The 26,646-nt window shown below is 36.3% G+C and overlaps 2 protein-coding genes across 20 annotated transcripts in view; one reads left to right on the top strand and one right to left on the bottom strand.

Annotated features, from left to right (window-relative positions):
• LOC7465998 (diacylglycerol kinase 7) overlaps nt 1-26,646 on the top strand; it is a 128,348-nt gene that overhangs the window by 72,353 nt on the left and 29,349 nt on the right. For 5 of the 19 annotated variants that reach the window (XR_008059481.1, XM_052453890.1, XM_052453889.1 and 2 more), the window contains one exon: nt 15,933-15,951. The exons of 2 other annotated variants lie outside the window; for them this stretch is intronic. Coding sequence is in view for 12 of the 17 variants with exons in the window: in XM_052453872.1 (XP_052309832.1) it covers nt 15,744-15,908 (165 nt within the window). In the remaining 5 variants the exon portion in view is untranslated. Of the gene's footprint in view, nt 1-7,728; nt 7,766-15,743; nt 16,051-26,646 lie in introns of those variants that run through there. 12 more of the 19 variants (XM_052453874.1, XM_052453873.1, XM_052453870.1 and 9 more) reach the window with 4 other exon arrangements.
• The window catches only part of LOC112323292 (glutamate receptor 2.8-like), a 96,202-nt gene continuing 95,331 nt past the window's right edge, over nt 25,776-26,646 (bottom strand). The window contains exon 6 of the mRNA XM_052453867.1: nt 25,776-26,607. Within this exon, the coding sequence (XP_052309827.1) occupies nt 25,891-26,607 (717 nt within the window). The 3' untranslated portion in view covers nt 25,776-25,890. The remainder of the gene's footprint in view (nt 26,608-26,646) is intronic.

Here is a 26,646-nt window from a genome sequence, read left to right as displayed (position 1 = left end):
ATAAGGCACATAACATGAGATTTTTGTTTCATACCCAAATCTCAACCATACAAAGTTTATAAAAAGAAAATTAAAAAGAAAACCAGAAATAAGCAAAAGAAAAGAAAATTTATCCTATTTCACAAACTTTAACTATTTTCATATAATTTATTCCATTTCTTGGAATTTAACTATATTTACATGTTTTCATGATTTTTAATACTTTTACGGGCATCAGTGAAAAGAAAATTAAAAAGAAAACCAGAAATAAGCAAAAGAAAAGAAAATTTATCCTATTTCACAAACTTTAACTATTTTCATATAATTTATTCCATTTCTTGGAATTTAACTATATTTACATGTTTTCATGATTTTTAATACTTTTACGGGCATTAGTGAAAAGAAAATTAAAAAGAATAGAGAGAAGAAAAAATATCTAAACAAAAGGAAATTAGAAAAAAAAAACAAATTGAAAAAACAAAAGGATTAAAACAAAAAACAATGAGAAAAATATTATATATATATATATATATATATATATATATATATATATATATATATTTTGGAGGGAGGGTTAGATATTATATCCATATTTTTTATCCAAACTGTATTTTCCAAAGCATAACCAAAAAAATCCATCCAAACACTTGTAGTAATTAAGAGTAAGCCGAATTATAAAAATTAAAAGAATTGGGATTTATGATGGTGCTTCACTATTTATTAAATAATTCACAAAATTAAATACAAAAAAATAAGATATAAAAAGCAAAACACTTCAAGAGTGAAATAGTGAAACTGTAACATGCAAGAAAACATCAATGCATGAACCACATTTGATTTCAAGCTTCTTGCGGTATTGTTGAAGAAAAAGGAAAAGCCATTGAAGGTTTGTAGTATAGTAGAGCTACATTCATCTCTCAAAATATTAATTTAATATTTTTAAAATAAAAAATAAGTTCAAAAACACCATTGAGTCACATAAAAAAACACAACCAAGAGGTTAGAAATTCTATTTGGTCCTGTGGTAACATTTTTTTTTAAAAGTAGTTTTTTTTGTTTATAAATCTATTAAAATAATATTTTATTTTATTTTTTAAAATTTATTTTGATATTAACATATTTATTTTCGGTAAAACTGACAATTTTTTTGCAAGTGCTGTTCTTGAATTGCAAACTTACAGCACGCACAACACAATAACAAGAGCTGGCAATTATAAAATAAATATTCCATGTTTCAAAATATCATCCTTGATATTACATTATAAAAATAAAGCTTTACAACATATTTTGTCAGAATTTTCGTCTTCGTCCTCAATTGAATTGTTATCATCTTCATCGCACTCTTCACTAGAGCTCAAAACAGCATTCAACTCCTCTGTATCAACATCAACAACACTATCGTCGAAAACACGAAAATTTAAATTTTCGTCTAAGTCAATCGAAGGAGCAACTCGGTATGGTTCAACAACCTCACTAGCTAGAAAGACTTCATCTATCACACTTGTGTCTTCGTTCTCATCCTGAACAACCTCGACACGACCCTTGGGTTTGGTTTTTAAAACGGATTACCAATCAACTCTTGATTGGTTCTTTCTAAAGGAAGGGGTGTATGTGTAATAAACTTGTTGGCATTGCTTTGCGAAAACAAAGACATCGTTTACGTTACGGTGTCTAGCTTTTGAGTTGATTTCAACGAGACCATAGTGAGGATCTACTCTGATTCCTTTGTCAGTTGTGTCATATCAATAGCATTTGAATAAAAACACTCTATTCTGCTCGCTATGATATTGCAATTTGATGACCTCTTCCAATCTACCGTAGTAGTCAACTCCAAACTCACTAGAAGTCGATCCCTTAATACAAACACCGCTGTTGTATGTCTTTCTTCCATGCCCGTATTCTTCAGTATGAAAGACATATCAATTGACAAAATACTCGTTATAGCACTTGAATTTTCTTTTAGGGCACAAGCTTAGTAAAGACAGTGAAATAGCAGCACTACCTCCCATTTGATAAATCTTGTATATCAAATACAACAATAATCAATAAACGGATATTCTGTAATATTGACGTACAATTAATTACATTGCAAGAGATAATGAGTTTGTGATAGGACTTACATGTGTTCTAAACCATGTGGCAAATTGTTCATCTTGTAATTGAAAGATCTGGGATTCAGTTAGCTGTGAGTTATTGGATAGTAAGTATCGTTGATGTTGCCTGCAAGATTGTTCCAAATTATATGAGTTTATGGTATCACAAAACATAAATACACTTTTGACAAAGTTTAAGTCGAACATCTACTTACTTAATAAAAGGTCTCAGCTCATCGCAGTTAAATATGACATAATTGTGTGCTTGTCTGAACTCTATTTCAGACAAATATCTTCCCCTCACGATATTTTTAGGTGTGGGTCGTCCAGGATTGGAGAATATTGACAAGTTTCCACTTAAAGGCACTTCACGACCATCATCATGCTGTGGAACACGGTTGATCTTCGTTCTCAAATGAGGTTCGAAATAGTATGAGATAAATGTTGAGATCTCCTCAACAATATAGGCCTCACATATTGATGCCTCAACATACGCCTTGTTCTTAACCTTTTTTTTTAAGATTGAACAAGTACCTACATATATAGAATTAATTAAAAATTATCAATTAAAAAAATTAAGAAATGTTTAATTATGAATTACATAGCAATTGTAATATCTAACCTCTCGAATGGATACATCCATCTGTACTGGGCCGGTCCTCCAACTTTTACCTCAAACAGTAAATGTACAGATAGATGCTCCATTTAGTCAAAAAATAATGGAGGGAATATCATCTCAAGTTTGCATATTGTCTCCACGATATTCATTTCAAGCCTTTCAATGTGATCAACATTCATCTTGCTGGAGCATATATCTCTGAAGAAATGACTGATCTTCGTGAGTGCATCCCATATCTCCTTTTGCAACAAATCACGAAAAGCTAATGGGATGAGTGTTTGCATAAACACATGGCAGTCATGACTCTTCATTCCAAATAATTTGCATTCCTCCGTATTAAACAACCTTGATATGTTCGAGGCATGTCCATCGGGGAAACGCAGACTCTTAAGCCATTTGTAGACTAGTAGTTGTGCGTTTTTCTTTAACACGAAGCTTGGTCTTGGTTTTGCGACCCATGACCCATCACAAACCAACTCTATATTTTTACGGTTACAGAACAACGCTACATCCAATCTAGCCTTGATGTTGTCTTTTGTCTTCCCCTTCACATCCATGACGGTGTTGAAAATGTTCTCAAATACGTTGTTTTCAATGTGCATGACGTCAAGATTATGACGAAGAAGATTGGTCTTCCAATAAGGAAACTCCTAAAAGATACTTCGCTTCACCTAATTATGGGTCAAACCAAAACCAGGAAACTTATGCTTACCTGATTGGAGACCAAACACAATACCGTACTCTGACACAACATCATGCAATTCTTCACCAGAAAGACGTGGGGGTGCAACATCCTTTTCAACTCTACCAACAAAGAAATCTTTTTTGTTCTTTCAGTACCTGTGATTCGGTGGCAAGAAACGACGGTGACAGTAAAAAAAAAAGCTTTACCCCTGTTTGTTAGTGTGAATGCCTTGTTGTTCTCCATAGAGTATGGACATGCTAGTTTTCCATGCGTGCTCCAACCAGAAACCATTCCATAAGCTAGGAAATCATTGATAATCCACATCAAAGCCGCTCTCATACCAAATTATGTTTCCTCGAGATATTATAAGTCAAAGCTCCAGAGGACCACAACTATGTCAACTCATCAATCAACGGTCGAAGATAAACATCTATATTCCGCCCCGGACTGCTCGGACCTGGTATGACCATAGATAAAAACATGAACTCCGCCCTCATACACATCCTCGGTGGCAAGTTATAAACCGTCAATATGACCGGCCAACAAGAATAAGGAGCAGCAAATGACTCAAATGGGTTGAATCCATCTGTACACAACCCAAGATGCACGTTCCTTGATTTAGCTGAAAAGTGAGGATGCACACTGTTAAAGTGTTTCCATGCTTTGCCGTCAAAAGGATGCACCATCACTCCATCAACCGCATGATGTGATTTGTGTCATGTCATGTGCTCAGCGGTCCTTGGTGACATGAATAACTTTTGCAGTCTAGGTGTGATTGGGAAGTATCTAAGTTTTTTATATGCCACAAGAGTCTTTCCTCTGCCAGTTCTGGGTTTGTAACGGGAATGCCCACATGTCATGCACTCGGTCAGCTCAGCATTTTCAAGGTAGTATAACATGTAGAAGTTAGGGCACATGTCAATTTTCTAGTATCCTAAACCGAGGGGTTTAATCATGGACTTGGCAGCATAGAAGTTCTCTTTCAGTCTGTTCTCTTTCAGGTAATATTTTTACGGGCATTAGCGAAAAGAAAATTAAAAAGAATAGAAAGAAGAAAAAAATCTAAACAAAAGGAATTGAGAAAAAAAAATTGAGAAAACAAAAGGATTAAAACAAAAAACAATGAGAAAAAGATTATATATATATATATATATATATATTGGAGGGAGGGTTAGATATTATATCCATAATTTTTATCCAAACTGTATTTTCCAAAGCATAACCAAGAAAATCCATCCAAACACTTGTAGTAATTAAGAGTAAGCCGAATTATAAAAATTAAAAGAATTGGGATTTATGATGGTGCTTCACTATTTATTAAATAATTCACAAAATTAAATACAAAAAAATAAGATATAAAAAGCAAAACACTTCAAGAGTGAAATAGTGATACTGTAACATGCAAGAAAACATCAATGCATGAACCACATTTGATTTCAAGCTTCTTGCGGTATTGTTGAAGAAAAAGGAAAAGCCATTGAAGGTTTGTAGTATAGTATAGCTACATTCATCTCTCAAAATATTAATTTAATATTTTTAAAATAAAAAATAAGTTAAAACACACCATAGAGTCACATAAACAAACACAACCAAGAGGTTAGAAATTCTATTTGGTACTGTGGTAACAATTTTTTTTAAAAGTATTTTTTTGTTTATAAATCTATTAAAATAATATTTTATTTTATTTTTTAAAATTTTTTTTCGATATTAACATATTAGAACAATCTAAAACCACCAAAACAATTAATTTAAAACAAAAATATTTTTTTTTAGAAATCTGAAGGCTTCTATATCTTTTCAACCAAAAAAAATAACTTAGCATTGCATGATTATCAAAAAGCCAAGGAAGAGAAAAGATAAAAATATAACTTAGCATTACATCATTGCTTCAACTTCTTCATTTTTCATTAAATCCAGTGCTGCATTTTGTAAAGTCAGTTTTTTAATTAAAATATGCTATATTTTAAATTGTAAAAATGAACTTTATTTCTAACGATAGCATGGCATGATATTAAGTGGGGGCATGATTCGACAAAACATTTGTCAATTTTTTTTTTTAAATAGAGTTATGGCAATTTTACTGTGAATGATATTGTGGATACAAACTAATTTAATTGTGGATATTAATAGTGATAACACTGTTTTTACCCTTAATCTATCAGAAGTTAGGTTGTGCTGGGAGGGTTACTGTGGTTTTTTAGTTCCACCATGGCTATTCTGACTTTTTCGTCTGACACCAAATTTCTCCATGAAGTAACATAAAATAATGAGAAATTTTGGCTATTTCACGAGAGATATGTTAAAAAAAAAAGATGGATATTTAAGTATCTCAAATGCACTTTTAGTTTTAGTCTATGTTTTGAAAATGATAAACCTATTCTAGATGGATATATAAATACATGTATAGCTAGTAATGTTGATTTCAGAAAATTCACATCGAGATACTTAATGACTTTTGCAAGGAAGCAGATTCATAGCAATTAATGATGCAAAAATATGAACTTGGCCTAATAGTTAAATTATCCACTACAAAGGTTGAATACATTGCTCTTACTGAAAATGACAAATAGTTGTTAAGGGTACAAAAATTCTTATATGAATTTGGCCCAATGTAAAAGAACTTTGAGTTGCATCGTGACATCCAAAATTCAAGTCATTTTAGTGAACATCATACTATCCATTCTCGATCAAAACACATTAAAATTAGATATCAATGGATTCAATATGGTATGAAAATGAAGTCTTTAATTGTTGGAAATATGCATATCAATAACAATATATAAAAAATGATAATCAAGCTTTAACTATTTTCATATAATTTATTCCATTTCTTGCAATTTAACTATATTTATATGTCTCCATGATTTTTAATATTTTTACGGGCATCAGTGAAAAGAAAATTAAAAAGAAAGAGAGAAGAAAAAAAATCTAAACAAAAGGAAATGAGAAAAAAAAAAAGAAATTGAGAAAACAAAAGGAGTTTAAAACAAAAAATAATGAGAAAAAGATTATATATATATATATATATATTATCTAGTTTAAATTTATTTTTTAAAAATTAATTAATTTAAGATAATATAAATATATTAATTTATTAAATTTAATTAAGAATATATTTTGTATATTATTTTATTACATACCATTCAATTTTTACATTGCTTTTATTCATATTTTTATAATGTAAGCATTTTTTTTGCAAACCATTATTTTTTTTTAATCTTATCTAATTGCGTTTCTAATAGTGTATATTTTTATTTTTATATACTTAAATAAAAATTATTTCTTAAAAAATAATGTTATCAAGCTCAGTTAAATTCATAACTTAAATTACGAGTTTAACAAGTTAATTCAAGTTGTTTTGGGTCAATTAAATCTTGCTTGCTAGATTTTGACTAGAGTCCAATGCTCTAAATTGTAAATGAAAATCTCAAGAAAATTAAAATATCTGTTTTAAATAATGTTTGGAAGTTTTGGCAAAGTTTAATTTATCGTTTTAACTTCGAATAGGCCCCAACACCGTCAAGGTATAAGTTGCAATATGTATTTTTGGAAATCATGATTCTCTTACTGTTGTTAAAAGAAACAAAAATCATTTTAGTAATTCACTATTAATCATTTTAACTACTGATGCAAACACTAAAAAAACTTAACGAACACTAGGAAAATAAAAAATTTAGAAAGATATAACCTGTTTTTAGAGCATAGCTCTGATACCAACTGATGCGAATCTCATGATTACATGGTCATGCAACTCACAATCAAGATTGAGATCTCATCTCAGAAAGCAAAGAGAGGTCTAATAGGAATGTGACACAATAAAAACATATCTCAATGCATCAGCACTATTGGAATGAAGTCGAATGATATCATAAAGCTAGTTAATCTTTGATAAGACAGATTGAGTTCGTTTAAGAACAAAAAAAATAAAAGAATCTCTCTCACACTTTAAACTGAAAAGTTCATAAGTGTTATTCATCAAAGGTTTTGGAATTTAGGCTTTACGTATGTTTAAATAGTTTTGAGAAATTAACCCTAATTGATCCACCCTTATGGGCTGAATTGATCCATTTACAAAAACTGACCCAAAACTTTTACTAGTAAGCTCAAACCCTAATCCTAACAAGTCTTGGATCCTAGCTAAAAAAAAAATCAAACCAGAACAAATAGTGTAAGAGCGATTGTTGCTTTAAATCTTCACAATTATGGGAGTGGAAGAAATCCATGGGGTAGTCCTAAACGACAGTATTTGGAAAAGGTATCACACATCTGTCCTCCGAGTCTATTTTTCACACTAGTCAATTTTGCTCTGTTGAGTATCTATCTCCATGTGATGGTTGTGATCTATGGCTTAGGTTGCGTTTGGTACAAGGTTAGAAAATGGTGATAATAATTACAAGAGTAATTTTTACATGAGTAATTCTTAAGGCTGCGGATGTGGGTGTAAAAGTGAGTTATTAACATCGTTTGGTGAGTGGTTAGAAAAAGTAATGTGTTAATAAAGCCAGTTAGAATTAAATATTAAAGAATGTATTTTAGAAGATTCCACTAACAAGGGGTGACTAAAAGAGGAAAAAATAGGTTTCAAGTTTGAGGAAGAGAAAAAAAAAAGGAGAGAAGCTTTGCCCTCTAATTTGCACCATGTGAGAAGTAATTTATAACCTCTTAATAATTCCTCCTCTCTAGTTGTTTACAACAAACAACTATAATCATACAACCCTTATAATATTAGAGGTTACCTTCTTTCTCAGTCGAAATATGTTGCAGATATTCTTGAGCGGGCTAGACTTACTAATAACAAGATTCTAGATACTCCTATTGAGGTTAACGCAAGGTATTCTTCTTCTGATGGTTTACCTTTGATAGATCCTACTTTATACCGCACTATTGTTGGGAGTTTGGTATATCTCACCATTACTCGTCCAGATATTGCATATGTTGTTCATGTTGTTAGTCAGTTTGTTGCTTCTCCTACTATTGTTCACTGGGCAGCTGTTCTTTGTATTTTGTGATATCTTCGGGGTATAGTTGTTTAGAGTCTTTTACTTTCATCCACCTCTTCCTTGGAGTTGCGTGCATACTCTGATGTTGATCATGGTAGTGATCCCACAGATTGCAAGTCTGTTACCGGGTTTTGTATCTTTTTAGGTGATTCTCTTATTTCTTGGAAGAGCAAGAAACAATCTATTTTTTCTCAATCATCCACCGAAGCAGAATATCGTGCCATGACATCTACTACCAAAGAGATTGTTTGGTTACGTTGGTTACTTGCTGATATGAGAGTTTCCTTTTCTCATCCTACTCCTATGTATTGTGACAACCAGAGTTCTATTCAAATGGCTCACAACTCGGTTTTTCATGAGCGAACTAAGCATATTGAGATCGATTATCATCTTACTCGTCATCATCTCAAATATGGCACCATTGCTTTGCCTTTTGTTCCTTCTTCCTTGCAGATTGCATATTTCTTTACCAAGGCGCATTCCATCTCTCGTTTTCATTTTCTGGTTGGCAAACTCTCGATGCTTGTAGCTGCCGCATCGTGAATTTGAGGGGAGATGTTAAATAATATTTATGTAGTCTTATTTATTAAGGGTAGAATATTACTTTCAGTTTAACCTATATATACTTTATTTGTATTTCGGTTAAGACTAAACACTCATAATGCACTCATAATATACAGATTATTCAGAATTCTAGCCTCCCATTTATGTTTGATCTTAATTATTTTAACAATCTTCAGTGACATTCAAGATTGCTTTTGAGATATGAGAGACTAGTGAGGAGTTAGGTGGGAAGGCCTATAATGAAAAAAGAAGAATAAAATAGATCGAGTTGATTAGAAAGTTTATGTTGATAATAGGTATATAAAGAACTGAATGTTGATGATAACTAGAAAAACAAAGAACATAGAACTTGCAGCAAAAAACAAAGAGCATAATATTTTTCATAGGTTACTGCCATCCCTTAACTCTTATTTATAGATGAAATCAATCACAACAAAATTAAGAAACATAAATAACATAAACTCTTTCATTTAAAGAGCTATGTAACTTATCCTAAATAAGTTTCAAATCTAAAGAAGTAAAAACTGACTAAACAACATCAAGATAATGATGTTACTAATAGATAGTCATTAATGAAAGATAACATATGGCTGAAACATTAATTTCAGCTTTGGTGCCATAACTTCAACACTTCTCCTTGGTTCCAAAGCTGCACATTCCTATCATCTCCCTTAGATCTTCAAATCTATCTTTAGCTAAAGGCTTGGTGAACAGGTCTGCTAATTGCTCTTTTGAAGTGTAGTATATCATCTCTAGTTCCCCTTCTTGCTGGAATTGCATGATAGCATGGAACTTGATCTTCATATGCTTGGTCCTGTCATGAAAAACAAAATTCTTTGAAATAGCTATTACTGATGTATTGTCACAGAACAATTCTGTGGGACTTCGTTGATCAAAGTCTAGATCATTCAACATTTTCCTTAGCCATATCAATTGCTTTGCTGCCACATATACTGCTATGTATTCTGCCTCTGCAGTGGAATGTGCAACCACTGATTGCTTCTTTGAGTTCCAACAGAAAATGCTTTCTCTAATAGCAAAGCAATCACCTGAGGAGCTTATCATTTCTTCATCACTTCCAGCCCAATCACTATCAGAAAAACCAACAAGTTTAACTGAACTTGATTTCACAAAATGCATGCCAAACTCTAAGGTCCCTTTTAGATATCTCAGAACTCTCTTGGCTGCAACAAAATGTATCTGACTTGGACTTTGCATGAACCTAGAGAGGTAATTAACAGCAAAAACAATGTCTGGATGTGTAGCAGTTAAATACAACAAGCTGCTAACTAAACTTCTGTAGGCTTTTCCATTAGTTTTAGGAGCTCCATCCTCCTACATTAGCTTGTCTCAGAACCATAGGTGCACTGACTGGTTTGCAATTTTCCATTGCAAATTTGTTTAGTAGCTTCATTGTAAACCTCTTTTGACATAGGAAATAACCTTGCTCTGACTGAGTTACTTCCATGCCTAAGAAGTATGACAGCAAACCAAGTTCATTTATCTCAAACTTATCCTTCATGTTGGTTTTATACTCCTCTACCAGCTGCTCCTTGTCTTCTGCAATCAATAAATCATCTACATACACTGATACGATCAGAGTATGTTTGTCAACATTTTTCACATACAAAGTTACTTCATTCATGCTTCTTTCAAAGCTTAAACTCAAAAGATACCCATCCAATCTGTTGTACTAGGCTCTATGAGCCTGTTTAAGTCCATACAAAGCCTTCTTTAGCAAATATACTTTGTTTGGTGTGATCTTCTTTTCAAAGCTATCAGGTTGTTCAACATATATTTCTTCATTTAGAACACCATTCAGAAATGCAGACTTAACATCCAACTGAAAAATATGCCAACCATTTTGTGCTGTTAGAGCAAGCAAGAGCTTTATTTATCAAGCCTAGAAACTGGAGCAAATGTGTCAGTGAAGTCAATACCTGGCTCTTGTGAATAACCCTTCACTACAAGTCTTGCTTTGTGCTTGTTGATACTCCCATCTGCATTCAACTTGGTTTTGAAAATCCATTTCACACCAATTACCTTCTTGTGAACGGGTCTGTCAACCAGTATCCATGTTTCATTCTTTTCTATCATCGTGATCTCCTCCTTCATTGCATCTATCCATACTTGTGAGTTGATAGCTTCTTTAAAATCTATTGGTTCTGCTTCAGCAACATTGCACCTGCTGTAAATGTCAGCTAAGGACCTTGTCCCCCTTACTGGTTTTTCATCGATAGTATCATCATCCTCTGTAGCATCCAGTTCAATTTGATACTCATGTTTTGTCCCTTCAATTGATGCAGCTTCCCAGTTCCATATACCATTCTCTGTAACTTTTACATTTCTAGCAATCACAACTTTATTAGATTTCAGATCATAGATTTTATAAGCCTTAGATTTTGTGCTATAGCCTATAAGAATTCCCATATCAGCCTTCTGATCAAGTTTTCTTCTCTTAACTTCAGGTTGCAAGACATAACAAGGGCTGCCAAAAACTTTTAAATAATCAACATTAGGTTTAAAGACATACCAAATTTCATAAGGAGTCTTGTCTCCCAATACTTTTGTGGTTATACGATTTAGAAGGTCGGATGCTGTGTTTACTGCTTCTGCCCAGAATTTTAATGGCATTTTCTTCTCATATAGCAAACATCTTGCCATTTCCATCAATGTTTGGTTTCTCCTCTCACTGACTCCATTCTGTTGTGGAGTGTAGGGCACTGTTAGTTGATGTTTGATCCTTTCTTTTGCTAAATATCCCTCAAATTTTTGAAAGGTAAACTCACCCCCATTATCAGATCTCAGCATCTTCAGTTTGTTTCCTGTTTCTAGTTCAATTGTTGTCTTAAATCTTACAAACTCAGTAAACACATCAGCCTTAGATTTAAGAAAATAAACCCAACAGAATCTACTATAGTCATCAATAAATAATAGAAAGTACTTTGAACCATTCAAAGATTCATTGTGCATCGGACCACACACATATGTGTGTACCAACTAGAGCTTTGATGATGCTCTAAATGCATTATCAGGAAAAACAATTCTAGTCTGTTTTCCTAATTGACAGGCTTCACAAATATCATATTGTTCTTGTATATCTGGTAAACCAGAAGCCATCTGCAGATCAGCCATCCTTTTTAAGGTAGCATAATTGAAATGCCCCAGTCTTTTGTGCTATAAAACAGAATCAGTATAGACACAAGTGTTAACACTCAAACAAGCTTCTTTCCAATCAATATTAAAACTTCTATTCATCATCTTAGCAGGGAGAAGTAGTATTCCCATCTTGTCTCTAATATTGCACATTCCATCACTAAAAGATAATGAGTAGCCAGATTCCAGTAATTGTCCCACACTCACTAGATTCTGATTAATCTTAGGTACATAAAGCACATTTTTTAGAGTTTTTGTACCTGACATTGTTTCAACTTCAATCGCCCCTTTGCTTTCAACCTTCACATACTCTCCATTGCCAATTCTGACTTTGGACACATAGCTTTTATCCAAATCCTTGAATAAACTCAAATCTGCAGTCATATGATTGGTGCAGCCACTATCAATAAGCCATGATGAATTGTTTACCTCTGCTGTGTTGCACATCTGTTCTAATGTAGCCATGAATAAATGATCTTCCTTGGCTTCTGAATTTCCCGCAATATAAGCTTCTTTCGCTGCTACTGATTTGTTTTTGCAGAACCTTTGGATGTGACCAAATTGTTTGCAACTTCTGCATTGTGCATTCTTAAGCCAGCACCAAGCTTCTAGATGATTTGTTTTCTGACAGAATTTGCAGGGAGGGAAATGTTCTCTCTTTTCTTTCCCTCGAGAGATGATATTTTTGTTATTCTGATGCCAATTATTTGATTGCCAGCTTTTCCCTCTTTCTCTTTTTCCTTCTTGATTGTTCCTGTAAAAATTCTTAGCCCGGCTCTTCTTGGAAACTGCAACAAAAGCTCTTTCACTTGTTTCTTATTGTTTGTAAGCTTGCCTTTGCTCTACCACTTGTAATGCATTAACCAATTCTTGAAGACTCATTTCTGAAAAATCTTTTGAATCTTCCAGAGAGCAAATCTTATGCTCAAATTTCTCTGGTAGACTTACCAGAACCTTCTCTACTATTCTTGACTCTGGAAAATCTTCCCCCAAAAGTCTCACTTGATTCACAAGTTTTGAAATTTGAGAAGAGAAGTCTTTGATAGTCTCGGTTTCCTTCATCTTCAGTCCTTCAAACTGTCTTCTGAGGTTCAAGACTTGCATCTTTCTTGACTTCTCATCTCCATGAAATTCTGCTTTTAGTTTATCCCATGTTTCTTTAGCAGATTTACAAGCTATAATTCTGGTGAAGATTTCTTCACTCACAGCATTATGAAGACAAGTAAGAGCTTTGAATCGCTTTGCCTTTTCTTCATTAAAAAACTTCATCTGTGCGATTGTAGGATTGTTTCCTAGTGCAGTTGGTTGCTTATCGCTCTCCACTATCTCCCACAAGTCAAAAGCTTTGAGATAAATTTCTATTTTCACAGCCCACACACCAAAATTCTGCCCTGTGAACACTGGTGTTTTTGCTGGAAAATTTGCAGAATCCATCTTTTAAAAAAAAAAACTCATTTAATCTCTCGTGTTTCAATCACAATCCCTTCAAAGAAAACTGCTTTGATTTAACCTCACTAATCTCTCGTGTTTCACTCACAATCCCTTCAAAGAAAACTGCTTTGATTTAACCTCACTAATCTCTCGTGTTTCACTCACAATCCCTTCAAAGATCAAAGAAAGCTCTGATACTAATTGTTGATAATAGGTATATATAGAACTGAATGTTGATCATAACTAGAAAAACAAAGAACATAGAACTTGCAGCAAAGAACAAAGAGCATAATGTTTTTCATAAGTTACTGCCATCCCTTAACTCTTATTTATAGATGAAATCAATCACAACAAAATTAGGAAAACATAAATAACATAAACTCTTTCATTTAAAGAGCTATGTAACTTATCATAAATAAGTTTCAAATCTAAAGAAGTAAAAACTGACTAAACAATATCAAGATAATGATGTTACTAATAAATAGACATTAATGAAAGATAACATATGACTAAGACATTAATTAATTTCAGCTTTGGTACCATAACTTCAAATGTTTACTCACTGCTTAAGTTCTGTAATAGTTATATACATGCTTAACAATGGCTAATGATCCCTTTTGCCTTAATTATAAGTAGCTTGATAATCATGGAGTTTTACTTAAAACCTAACAACTTCAGAAAAAGAGAGAGAGAGTCACTCACAAAGCCAAATCCATCGGTTTGATAGGTTGGTCCTACCATTCGAAATTTAGAGCAACGATACTTGTCGTTAAGGAAGCGTCTAACGTAGGGAATTTCATCGAAGATAGCAGCGACACCACCATTATGGGATCCTCTACACAACGCATCGTGATACTCCTCTGGAGTGCTATATTCCCTCAACATCGTGTCATTGAAATGTAATTCGTTTTTAAGGAAATCTTTCACAAAAGAATCTTTCGGGTGTCCAACAAAGTAATTATTCCTCTTGATCTCTGTGACATCAACAAATGCGGGATGCATCCGCTGTACTGTTAGCATTGAGGCTAAGCTAGCAGTGTAACTCTGAGATATAATAAGTACCACAAATATCCATATGATCAAGACAAATCTTGTCAAGTTGTTCTCTGGCCTCTCCCCTATTACGGAAAAAAAAATTAAAAAAAAATGATTCATGCTCATACATCAGAATTTCATTTTAGTTGCGCTTGTAATCAATTATGAAAAGAAAGTAAAGAAGACAAAAACACGAAAGTTAGAGAAGTTAATTACTATGTGCAAAGACCAGTGTTGAGAAGGAGAACCAGATAACAATGCCTAGTTGTTGCTCTGGTGTTCCCCTAAACTCTCTGTTTATACGGTGTTCGAGCACCCATACCACTAAACCTGTGACAAAGAAGGCTAGTCCAGTTACTAACCAAAGTTTCGGGCTTAGTGGCTTCAAGAAAATCCACATGTTATCCCTCTCATCGCGTTTCATCAAAACCACCATTGTTATGCCTGATTCCGAGTAAGGCAAGGTGAAATCTACATATGATGAGCGATAAGCCACTATCGTTGTATCTCCAACCACTGCATCAAATTTCTGAAAGACAAACAAGACAAAGATTTAAAATTGTTAAAATTGTAAGTTTTTCATGGTAATCCCTTGCATATTAGAAAACTACACAAAATCTTTTTTGGGACATAAGGGGGATAACATTATGTTGCTTTGAAGCTTCATAGTATATGATCCTTGGATCTTTCTTTTGCGTATTTGATCTGGCAGTTGGATCTTATCAAAGAAATTAGTTCGCCATCATAAACTCTAAAGAAATTGTGTTGCAGTCATCTGAGAGACTGAATATAAAATATTGTTGAGCAAGAATCTATATATTTTGAAATTTTCATTTTGTGTTTTGGCATGCATGTGTATGTGTGTGCACATGAATTTTTGGCATTACTTTTGTATGAAGTGTATTGTTATACAATATTTTGGTTTAACAATTTGATGGATGGAATTTATAATTTGGTTAAAGATTTATCAACTATAATTCAATGTTAGAAGCAGGTTTATCCAAATCCAAACATCCATTTCTTAATCCTAGTTCACAGTTGATAATTACGTATTTTGAAGTTCTTAAATGCTGAATGAATGGAAAGAGGACCTAGGCTGGCATTGTGTTGCTTTTGACGGTTGAACCCCATTCTCTTGAAGTAATGCTTTCTTGTTCACAAGTTTTATTGGTATCTTTCAGGCTGCAGCAATACGATTGGAAGTAAGGAGTGGAGAATGGAAAGATACATATATGCAGATGGACGGCGAACCTTGGAAGCAGCCCATGAGCAAGGAATACTCAACATTTGTGGAAATTAAGAGGGTGCCTTTTCAATGTCTCATGGTTAATGGATTATTAGAATAGGCGTATTGGGTTGCTTTGGTTTAGGTTTGTATCCTTGAAGGAGGTGGCATTTCCTCAGGGTTGAAATCACTGGCAAATGTGGTGTAAATTTGTACTTTTATTTATGGATAACAGTGCTAGTAAATTTCCTGTAAACTTGCATGTCATTGTTGTTGCATTAAACTCATTCTAGAAGGTCAAAAACAACAACCATCACTTGTATCCACCGCCTGCAGTCACCGCCAACAACTTGTCAAACCGCCAGCCATCAGCCGCCAGCCGCCAGCTAAGAATTTTTCTTACTTTCAATTTGTGTATAAATAGACAACTAAGTTTATGCTATTATTAGTGTGTGGGAGAGATAAGAGAGAAACACTAGAGAGAAAACAGAAGGCGTGTATTAAGAGCTTTTGTTTATTTTGTAAGTTTCTTGTTGTTGAAATAAAACAATGTGTTTTATCCCCTCTGAGTGTTTCAAAGCCACCACCAGTGGTTTCTCCCACCAACAATTGGTATCAGTGTCTCGTTCGTCAGAAAACAGAGGCGTTGTTGGGATACATCTGATTTTTCAAAGTTCTCAAAAACAAGTTTTGATCATTCTACAGTGTAGGGTTCATCCATACGAACTCGTCGGTGTAAAAATCAGATTCATCGGAGCAAGAGGTGGATAACACGCGCCTCTTGAAAGTGTTAGTAATTCCACAATCTGCACATTAGGAATAAACAATCTGTACATATTTACTTTCCTATTGTAACGATAACTTACAATGTAGTAATTGATTCCTAATAGGAAGGAAAGCCTAGAATCCTACCTATGTAAGGAATCGTGCTTGTATAAGGAATCCTGCTTCTATGAATACATGTAAAGATACAGATATCAATAATATCGTTCAAGCAGATTCAATTCTCTTTGTCTCTTAAGTTTTACATGGTATCAAAGCTTGACAGAAAAAATTCTCGATCCACTATCACATCCTAAACTCTTCCATGGATGTTTCAAAGGCAAATCTCTCAAGCCCTTACCTCACTCATCATTCTGATCATCCAGGAATGATCTTAATTCCAAAACCTTTGAATGGAGACAATTATTCTACTTGGAAAAGGGCCATGACTCTGGCCTTGAATTCCAAAAACAAACTTGGTTTTGTCGATGATTCAATCAAAATCCCCTCAAAAGAAATTGATCAAGAAGAGTACGCAACCTGGTCTAGGTGCAATGACATGGTTCACTCCTGGATCGTTAATACTCTCAGTCCAGAAATTTCAGATAGTGTAATCTATTACTCTACTGCTCATGAGGTTTGGGAAGACCTTCATGAACGATTCTCCCAAAGCAACGCACCCCGTATCTTTGAAATCCAACGAGATATTGCCTGTCTTTGACAAGAGCAACTCTCTGTTTCTGCATATTACACAAAATTGAAAGGCCTATAGGATGAACTGGCGTCCTATAATGACACCACACATGGACAACAACAAGACCAACAAAAATTGATGCAGTTTTTGATGGGATTAAATGATTCTTACAGTGCTGTTCGCGGGCAGATCCTCCTCATGAATCCCCTTCCTTCAGTTCGCCAAGCATATTCCTTCATCTCTCAAGAAGAAAAACAACGTCTTCTAAGCTCGACACACACAGTAAGTGATTTTAGAACAAGCGCTGCCATGACAGTTCGAAACAGCAACCATAGACCCACTGGAAATTTCAATGGAGGGTCGGCTAGATTCGATCGATTTAACCACTCATATGGAGAGCCAGATCCCCGATCAAAAGAAAATTTCACCGGGGGCGGCCGATTTCATCAAGATAGGCGTCGTTCTGGTTCAGGCAGAGGACGCCCTTATTGCTCACACTGTGGAGAGGCATGTCATTGGGTACAAACCTGCTATGAACTTCATGGGTATCCACCGGGTCACCCAAAGGCGAAATATGGGTCGGGTGCAAGACACACCAACTATCACAATAAATCTGCGGCGAATCATGTGTCCAAAGAAAATGCACAACCAGTTATTGGGATTTCAGAGGCCCAATTAAAACAACTTCTCTCACTTCTTGACACAAAAAGTACAGAGTCCAAATCTCAACCACATACAGCAGCTAAACCAGGTTTGTCTAAAGTCACTTCCCGTAGTTGGATCATTGATAGCGGGGTGACAGATCATATCTCTTCTTCGCCTCAATTATCTCTTGGCACAAATAATCGATGTTCATTACCTTCTGTACTCCTGCCTAGTGGAGACAAGGCTAATATTGTTGCAAAAGGATCAATGCCTCTGAATTCAGTCTATTATTTACACAATGTGCTATGTGTTCCTACATTCAAAGTAGATTTGATATTAGTCAGTCGCTTGATAAGAGACCTGAATTGCTCAGTAATTTTCTTTCCTTGTTGGTGTATTTTGCAGGATCTGGCTACGAGGAGGATGATTGGTTTGGGTAAACAACATAAGGGACTATACTATTTGGTGGCTCTAGCAACAAAGAACAACTTGACCAACCATTCCTCAGCCACGAACGATCCCACCTGCATTCTCACCGTATCACCCACTGATCTTTGGCATAATCGCTTAAGCCATACATCTCCTCTTCGTTTAAATTTCCTTGCCAAGAATTTTTAAATTTTTTCTATTCAGTCCAATAAACCTTGCAACACAAAAGTGAAGCACAATCACTCTTAAGACGTTTCTTTAGTTATGTTCTCACTCAATTTAACAACCGCATTAAAACTTTTCGAAGTGATAATGGTGGTGAATTTCTCTCACTTCGATCTTTCTTTCATGATAATGGTGTTGTTTTCCAACATTCTTGTGTTTACACGCTTAAACAAAATAGGGTTGTGGAACGCAAACATCGTCATATTTTACAGGTAGCTCGCGCCTTAAGATTCCAAGCCCACCTACCTACCTAATTTTGGGGTGAGTACGCACCTACTGCCACACACATCATTAATCGTCTTCCCTCTCCTATTCTCTTTTTCCACAACCCTTTTGAACTTCTTTACTCTAAACCACCATCATTCTCTCATCTTCGTGTCTTTGGGTGTTTAGCATATGCCACTAATGTTCATCCGTCTCACAAATTTGAGCATCGTTCTATCCCTTCTATCTTTATCGGCTATCCCACTGGTCAAAAAGCTTTTAAATTATTTGATTTATCAAACAACAAAATTTTTACCAGTCAAGATGTACTGTTTTATGAACACATTTTTCCTTATGCTTCTGTAAACCCCAACCACACTATTCCTCCCCTACCTCACGAACCTGACCCAAATCCTCTTTCTCTCCATAACACCTACCTACCCTCTACTTTCACACCAACCACATCCACATCATCACCTACCCAAATCTCTCCTCCTCCATCTCCATCTCCCAATCCACCACCTCTTCTCCATACATACACCCGCCGACCCAAACCTTATGTTCCCTCTACCTCACATTCTGACCCTCTTGACCGCTGCGACACCACCGTCTCTGACGGTATGCCTTACCAGCCCACATCACCAACCTCTCCTCCTCTCAATCCCACTCCACCATCATCAAACACCACACATCCCACCCCTTTGCCCTCACCCGACCCCCCTTTGCTTCGCCGCTCTAGCCGCCATACTGTTCCCCGGTCAAACTCCATGATTATTTCTGCTCCACTATTTACTCCTACCAATCGATCTCCTTGCTACCAGGTCCAAACAGAGGTACACGTTATCCACTGGTCAATTACATTTCTTATCACAGATATACACCTGCTCATCTTTCCTTTGTTGCTCAACTTAGTAAGGTCCTAGAGCCTACTTCTTACTCCGAAGCCTCTGCTCATCCACAATGGCAGGAAGCTATGCGTTCTGAATTAAAAGCTCTCCATCACAATGGCACATGGTCTCTCACTACCCTTCCACCGGGCAAAACTCTGATTGGTTGCCGCTGGGTTTACAAGCTCAAACATCACTCTAATGGCTCCATTGACATATATAAAGCCCGCTTAGTTGCCAAGGGCTTCACCCAACTTGAAGGTGTTGACTACCAGAAGACCTTTTCTCCCACTGCCAAAATTGTCTCCGTTCGCTGCTTATTTCCATTAGCTGCCGCTTGCGGTTGGTCTCTCCACCAAATGGATGTCAATAATGCCTTCCTTCACGACGATTTATCTGAGGAAATTTATGTCCCCGCCGCCCGGGCTCCTGCGACAGGGGGAGGAACATCTGGTATGTCGCCTCCATATGTCTTTGTGCGGGTTAAAGCAAACATCTCGTCAGTGGTTTGCAAAATTCTCAGAAGCAATTCGCTCTACTGGCTATGAACAATCCCAAGCTGACCATTCCCTGTTCACCAAACAGCAAGGCAAGTCCTTCACAGCCCTTCTAATATACGTTGATGACATTCTGATTATTGGAAATGATCCCATTAGCATTACTGCCACTAAAACCTTCCTGCATAATCTTTTTCACATTAAAGATCTTGGCACTGTTAAATACTTTCTTGGGATTGAGGTTTCAGCTTCTACAAATGAGATCTTTATTTCCCAACGTAAATATGCTTTAGATATAATTGAGGATGCGGGGTTGTTGGGTGCCGCTCCTATTGATACTCCTATGGAACATGGTTTGAAATTGTCAGATAAAAGTGATTTAATCAAAGAGCCGGGTCGGTTTAGAAGATTAGTAGGTAGATTAATCTACTTAACTGTATCAAGGCCAGATATAACGTATGTTGTCCATGTCCTAAGTAGATTTATGCATCAACCTCGTAAGCTTCATATGGAAGCAGCTCTACGGGTTGTGAGATATCTAAAGGGTGCACCTGGTAAAGGCTTGTTTTTCTCTTCAAACACTGATTTCAGATTGAGAGCCTATTGTGACTCAGACTGGGCAGGTTGCCCACTCACCAGGAGATCTACTACAGGGTATTGTGTATTCCTTGGTCCTTCATTGATATCTTGGAAATCAAAAAGACAAGAGACAGTTTCATTATCTTCTGCAGAGGCCGAGTATCGCGCAATGACGGGAGCATGTTGTGAATTGACATGGCTTCGATACCTATTGAAGGATTTAGGACTTTTGCATCACAAACCGGCTTTATTGTATTGTGACAACAAGGCTGCCTTGCATATTGCAGCAAATCCAATCTTTCACGAGCGAACGAGACATATTGAGATGGATTGTCATTACATTAGAGACAAGATTCAAGATGGTTCCGTCACTACAAGGCATGTACATTCTGAACATCAATTGGCTGACATCTTGACCAAGCCCTTGGGGAAAGAAATGTTTCTTTCGATGATTCACAAGTTGGGAGTGCAAGATATCCACTCTCCAACTTGAGGGGGGGTGTTAGTAATTCCACAATCTCCACATTAGGAATAAACAATTTGTACATATTTACTTTCCTATTGTAACGATAACTTACAATGTAGTAATTGATTCCTAATAGGAAGGAAAGCCTAGAATCCTACCTATGTAAGGAATCCTGCTTGTATAAGGAATCCTGCTTCTATAAATACATGTAAAGATACAGAGATCAATAATATCGTTCAAGCAGATTCAATTCTCTTTGTCTCTTAAGTTTTACAGAAAGTTCAGCACTGTAGCTCACTCTCAGTTGATGCGCCCAGAGGTAGAAGACGACTGGAGTGCACACGCGCTATATTTGAGCCGTGTCGAGCCGCCGCTAGCCGAGCCAAAAGAATATTCCCCAGAATATTCCCAGTTCAACCCCAGCGAACCGTCCGACGTCCAAAATCGTTTGTCTGACCAGTTCAGCCCATTTCTGACCCATTTTCAACCAAATCAGACCGATTCCCTACTATTTTGAGCATTCCGGATCCATCTACAGTATCTGTTTTGCCAAATTCAACTCCTAGAAGGTGATATAGTCATTCAAAGAGCAAAATGACTACAGAAAATGCACAAACACTCATTCCAAAGCTGACCAAAGACAACTATGATAGTTGATGTATCAGATTGAAGGCATTTCTTGGTTCACAAGAGTGTATAGAGATTGTGCAATATGGTTATGACAAACTAGAGTCCAAAAAAGCAGAAGATGCTCTACAAGAGGCAGATAAGCAAGTCCTCAAAGCCAATAGGAAGAAATACAACAAAGCAAAGACTATCATCTATCAAGGTCTTGATGAAGCCATATTTGAGATTATTGCTTCCGCAGAAACATCAAAAGAGATATGGGAGGCTCTCCAATAAAAATACAAAGGTGCTGACAGAATCAAGAAGATTCGTCTCCAATCTTTGCGAGGTGAGTTTGAATTATTGCAAATAAAGTCCTCGGAATCTATTTCTGATTATCACACAAGAATTATGGTGATGACAGAATCAAGAAGATTCGTCTCCAATCTTTGCGATGTGAGTTTGAATTATTGCAAATGAAGTCCTCAGAATCTATTTCTGATTATCACACAAGAATTATGGTGATAGTCAATCAGATGAGAAGAAATGGAGAAGCCCTCACAGATGCTCGTATTACTGAGAAAATTTTGATTTTATTGTTGTCGCTATTGAAGAGTCCAAAGAAGTGGACAAGTTGATGGTGGATGAGCTTATAAGTTCTTTGCAAGCTCGTGAGCAAAAGATTGTGAAAAAAATAGAGATAAGGCAATTGAGCATGCCTTACAAGCAAAGTTGTCTCTCAAAGACAAATATGAGCAAGGGGAGACTTCAACAAGTGGCTATACCACTCGGGGAAGAGGTCAACAAAGACAAGAAGGATTTCATCGATTTCAAGAAAGTGGATACTGGAATACAGGATTTAGAGGAAGAGGTGGTAGAAACACCACCAGAGGAGGTCGAGGACAACAAACATTCACTCCTAGAGGAAGAGGAGGCGGTTACAATAACAGTGACAAGAGGAATATCCAGTGTTATAGTTGCAATCAATTTGGGCACTATAGCACTGAATGTCGAAGGAAAGCTCCATTAGAGGTACGTGAACAAGCCAACTATGCAGAGAAGGATGCCATCATTAGAGAATCAGCTGCGCCATCATCGGAGAATCAGCTGCATTATTTATCCAACAAGGACTTGGCGAGAATCAAGAGAAAATTTGGTATTTAGATTCTAGAGCCAGCAATCACATGTGTGGCCAACGGGATCTATTTGGTGTCACCTTTGGAGATACCTCAAAAGTTTCATTTAAAGGTAAAGGCAACATCCCAATCAAGTTGAAGAATGGCGATCACAGCTACATCGTAGATGTTTACTATGTTCCAGCCATAAAGCACAACTTGCTGAGTGTAGGTCAACTTATGGAGAAAGATTATACTCTTTTCTTGAAGAATTGTCATCTGACAATTACAGACTACAATGGGAGATTAATTGTCTATGTGAAGATGTCCAAGAATAGGATGTTTCCTTTAAACATCCAATATGATGCAGCAAAGTGTTTGAGTGCCATCACCAACAATGAAGACTGGTTTTAGCACCTAAGGCTTGGACATCTGAATTTCACAAGTCTGAAGATGCTAGCAAGCAAGAAGATGGTCAAAGGTATGCCCCACATTGATCATCCAGATGAAGTCTATGAAAGTTGTGTCCTCAGCAAACATCACATATCCAGTTTTGCCAAAGAAGTCAACTGGAAAGCAAATCAGCCACTGGAGTTAGTGCACACAGATGTGTGTGGTCCCATAAAGCCTATGTCAACTGGACAAAATAGATACTTCCTTACTTTCATTGATGATTTTAGCAGAAAGACATGGATATACTTTCTGAAGAGGAAGTCAGAAGTGTTGAATTGTTTTAAAGCTTTTAAAGCAATTGTTGAGAAGCAAAGTGGATATAAGATCAGAACTGTGAGATCTGATCGTGGAGAATACACTTTAAATTATTTTGAAGCCTTTTGTACACAACAAGGCATCAGACATCAAACAACACCAGCTTATACACCACAGCTGAATGGTGTAGCTGAGAGAAAGAATCGAACGATTCTTGACATGGCAAAAAGTCTACTCAAAGCAAAGAAGCTGCCCAAACAATACTAGGCTGAAGTTGTATCATGTGCAGTGTATCTACTGAATCGCTGCCCAACTAGAAGTTTATAAGTTGTCACTCCAGAAGAAGCATGGAGTGGTCACAAATCAAGTGTTACTCATCTTCGAGTCTTTGGTTGTGTGTCATATGCAAAGATCCCAAATGCAAGAAGGACCAAACTCGATGATAAAAGCGAGAAATGCATCTTTGTCGGATATGGTGATAGAAGGATGGGATACAAGCTGTATAATCCCATTACAAAGAAGGTAATTATGAGTAGAGATGTTATCTTTGAAGAAGATAAAACTTGGCAATGGAATGATGATCAAGAAGCAGTCAAATGGATCAGTACTGATTTGATCATTGAAGACGAAGTGGAAGTACCAACAGTACTTGCAGAAGGTCCAATATTACCAGCAGATGAGCCACAAAGTCCGGTACACAGATCCCCTGTATTCAACAGGAGAAACACACCAGAATCATCATCAACACCACCATCAGCATCCTCATCAGAAGAACCAAGAAGGATGAGAAATCTAGAAGAGTTGTATGATGTCACTCAAGTCATGGAAGATACAACTCTATTTTGTTTCTTCGCAGATAATGACCCACTTAGCTTCAATAAAGCTGTCACAGAAGAAAAGTGGATAGATGCAATGGATGAAGAAATACATGCCATTGAGAAGAATGATACCTAGAAGCTGACTAATATACCAGAAAACAAGAAAGCAATAGGTGTCAAATGGGTCTATAAGATGAAGAAGAATGCAAAAGGAGAAGTACAAGGATACAAAGCCATTGAAGGGAGAAATATTTATCAAATTGAAGTTTATGTTTGGCATGACATCCCTCGATTGACTTTAAAGGGGGGATTTGTTGCATTAAACTCATTCTAGAAGGTCAAAAACAGCAACCACCACTTGCATCCACCGCCTGCAGTCACCGCCAGTGACTTGTCAAACCGCCAGCCACCAGCCGCCAGCTGTCAACCGCCTTCACAAACCATCAGCAGCCTTTACAAGCCGCCAACTAAGAATTTTTCTTACTTTCAATTTGTGTATAAATAGGCAACTAAGTTTATGCTATTATCAGTGTGTGGGAGAGATAAGAGAAACACTAGAGAGAAAACAGAGGGCGTGTATTAAGAGCTTTTGTTTATTTTGTAAGCTTCTTGTTGTTGAAATAAAACAATGTGTTTTTATCCCCTCTGAGTGTTTCAAAACCACCACCAGTGGTTTCTCCCACCAACAATTGTAAGACCTGCAACGACATCTAAATCATCAAGTTGCTCAGCAACTCAGTCAAATTCTACTTGAAATTATTTGCTTCCATCTAACATGCTTGTGATAGGGCTATAGCCTGATGTGCAGGACAATGTCGTGTTTGTACCTACAAAGGTAGAGCCCCTGATAGGATTCCATCTAGATATAGAAAAGTTGATGATTATTGAACCACCACTACACTAAAAAAACAGGATAACTTGTCACTGATAAGTTAGGCACAGCTACAGAAAATGCACCTTCAGAGGATAATTCTACAGGCTTAGCCTTAAATTTTCAAGGAAGGATATTCAGCGCATCTACCAGGAGAGCTCTCCTACGTCGAAGTGCCCAAATCCAATTTCAAAATTCTGCCATTAAACAGGTAACCAAAGTTGCATTTTATGATTTCTCTGTTTGCAAGGAGCTTGGACATCCACAACTTTCTCTACAAACTAGGATGACAAAGAAAGCATACCATTAGTCTATTACTGTTGTGTTGTTGATTGTAAAATCACAATCCTTAACCCAAAATGACAATCAACTTATGATCACCGAAGATTGAAGTCTAGCATTTGAAGTGCTTTGCGCTTCAAGTATATATAAAAGATCATAAGCTCGTGTTACTTATAGGATATTTGTAAGAGTGGTAGCAATTACTTTTCAAAGTATATTTTACTTAAAAATATATCAAAATAATATTTTTACCACAAGGACTTCATATGTTAACTTTCAATCAGCATTGGTGAATGGATGGTGGCTCACCATTATTCATGTACAGCTGATTTTTGTGGGCAACATTGTGTTAGTATTTGTACCACTGTTCACTGAGGTACGATTGCCGCGGTTTTGATCCCCAACAACAACTTCGGCTCCTTCATCGGAAGTCATTTCATGCACATAGGCAGTATCAGGTGAAGCTCGGTTTATTTCCGGAGTGTTAGGGGCAACAGTATCTGCATTGGAGGCAATAAAATTTGTACCACTATTCCCCGAGGTAAGATTGTCATGGTTTTGATTTTCTCCAACATCTTCGGCTCCTTCATTGGAAGTCATTTCATGCACGTTGCCAGTCTCAGGTGAGGCTCCAATACTTTCAGGACCTGTGACAGGGTGAACTCTAGATTCAGCTCGCCTAAGATGATGGACGGAGGGATCTTTCTGGTCAAAACGCTTTGCTACCTCAAGAATTCTCAGCCACATGGATTGTTCTTCATGCATTGTGTTCGAAGCAGGATAATTTGAGAAAAGGAACCTAATGATATATATCAGGAGCGAAGATATGGAAGCAACTCCAGAGATAAGGAAGAGGCCCGCGAAGCTAGACAACCTTAGACCACCTGAAGAGGTTTCAGCTCCTCGATCTTCACAGGTGATTTCCCTACCAAAGCTTTTACTCTTAATTGCTTCCGTTTTATCATGATCTTCAGTGACATTCAAGATTGCTCTTGAGATATGAGAGACTAGTGGGGAGTTAAGTGGGAAGGCCTATAATGACAAAAAGAAGAAGAAAATAGATCGAGCTGA

The sequence above is a fragment of the Populus trichocarpa genome, chromosome 6 (genome assembly GCF_000002775.5).
Source record: "Populus trichocarpa isolate Nisqually-1 chromosome 6, P.trichocarpa_v4.1, whole genome shotgun sequence".
Classification (NCBI taxonomy): Eukaryota; Viridiplantae; Streptophyta; class Magnoliopsida; order Malpighiales; family Salicaceae; genus Populus; species Populus trichocarpa.
This window is presented reverse-complemented; position numbering and strand designations above follow the sequence as displayed.